Source organism: Trypanosoma equiperdum (assembly GCF_001457755.1).
Source record: "Trypanosoma equiperdum strain OVI genome assembly, contig: ctg_222, whole genome shotgun sequence".
Taxonomy (NCBI): domain Eukaryota; phylum Euglenozoa; class Kinetoplastea; order Trypanosomatida; family Trypanosomatidae; genus Trypanosoma; species Trypanosoma equiperdum.
Genome location: NW_027124113.1, coordinates 4,843 through 6,255, shown reverse-complemented (window position 1 = coordinate 6,255; position 1,413 = coordinate 4,843). Strand labels below are relative to the sequence as shown.

The following is a 1,413-nucleotide window of genomic DNA, read 5'->3' as shown; positions in this document are numbered from 1 at the left end:
TGTGTAAACACAAATCATTAGTAGGCGGAGAAGGAGCAGAAAACAAATAACTTTCCGCGATTGCATAATACGCCTTGAGGGAAAAATTTTTGAAGAAGCGCAGTCACTAAACACTCAGTGAGTTTGTCCTTTACAAAAAAAAAAATTGATGTTAAGGTGTAGAAAATACACATTTCTCAACTATTGAGTTGCATGCATTTATCACATTCTCCCACAGTGTTAGGTGTCGTTCAGTGTATTCCATCTCATATGTACCACATGTGTTTCCCCTGGAAAGCTGAGGCAAAAAAATGAGAAAATAATAGAGAATGGTATGTTCAACATACAGTAAGAGGTACAGAACAGACTCAACATAAGTGCGGTGGAAAAAAACATCAAACGCATTGAAATTCACATAACAAAAAAAATCATTCCTTACCAATATATGTAACAATTACAAACAGCGTGATACACAGCAATCCCATTCGTCAGGTGACATAATATAATTGGCCACCCTCCTTTCTCAAGAAAAAAAAATTAAAAGCACAATAAGAGTAAGCACCCTCAAAACCCCTTATCCTTCACGTACGAACCCCACATACACATCACTTTTTCAACATATTTAACAATGCATCCCTTGGGTGTTAACTTTTCACATTAGTTTGCCCTATTTGGGGAGATACTTCAACCACGACTTTTATGGTAAAATGTATGCTCTCCATTGGGTGGGCGGAGAATGTGAGGTTTTTTCATTCTCCATCTACCTCCATTCTCCTCGCATGAGATCGCATCAAAATAATACCTGTGTAAGAAGGAATGACTTCAAAGTGAAGGGTAGCATTTCTAATGCGTAATTAAACCTTAAAATGCAATGAGAAAAGAAAAAGGTAGAAACCCCTCAGAGAGGGAAAAAAAGACAAATATTTCCAAGGAGAACTCTACTGCATCACAAACTAACATACAATAGCATGCACCCATTGTTTGTCAGAATACTTCGGCGGTCATCGTAGTGAAGATATCAATCCATTATCCAATGTAATAAGGAAATAAATAAAGATATCAAAGTAGGATAAAAGATAGCCTTACAGCATTCCTTACAAAGATGATAATGAAAAAAGAAGAGGAAAGAGGGAAAAAATATTATTACCACTTTAATACTTCCTTACATTGAAAATAAAGAGTGAGCGAAATATATTCATTCTGGCTAGATACGTTACCGTACTGTCTTCACACAGATTTTAAATCACAGAACCTCTTACGCTACGACAGATACTACGCATATGTAAATAATTCATATCTGAAACCAACTACTAATCGTAGGGCCTGATACCATTCTTGATAAAGCAAATACTAAAAGAAATGCAAACTAAGAGGAACTCCTACATTTTAGGTTTTGCAAGCGAAAACACTTCCGCAAACCGCTTCAAAATCCAG

At 36.2% G+C, this 1,413-nt stretch overlaps 1 pseudogene across 1 annotated transcript in view; it reads right to left on the bottom strand.

Annotated features, from left to right (window-relative positions):
- Positions 1 to 1,358: 1,358 nt before the first annotated feature.
- Positions 1,359 to 1,413, bottom strand: part of TEOVI_000071500:pseudogene — a 937-nt pseudogene continuing 882 nt past the window's right edge. Inside the window, exon 2 of the mRNA in view lies at positions 1,359 to 1,413. This exon is cut by the window's right edge and continues 11 nt beyond it. Coding sequence covers positions 1,359 to 1,413 — 55 coding nt within the window.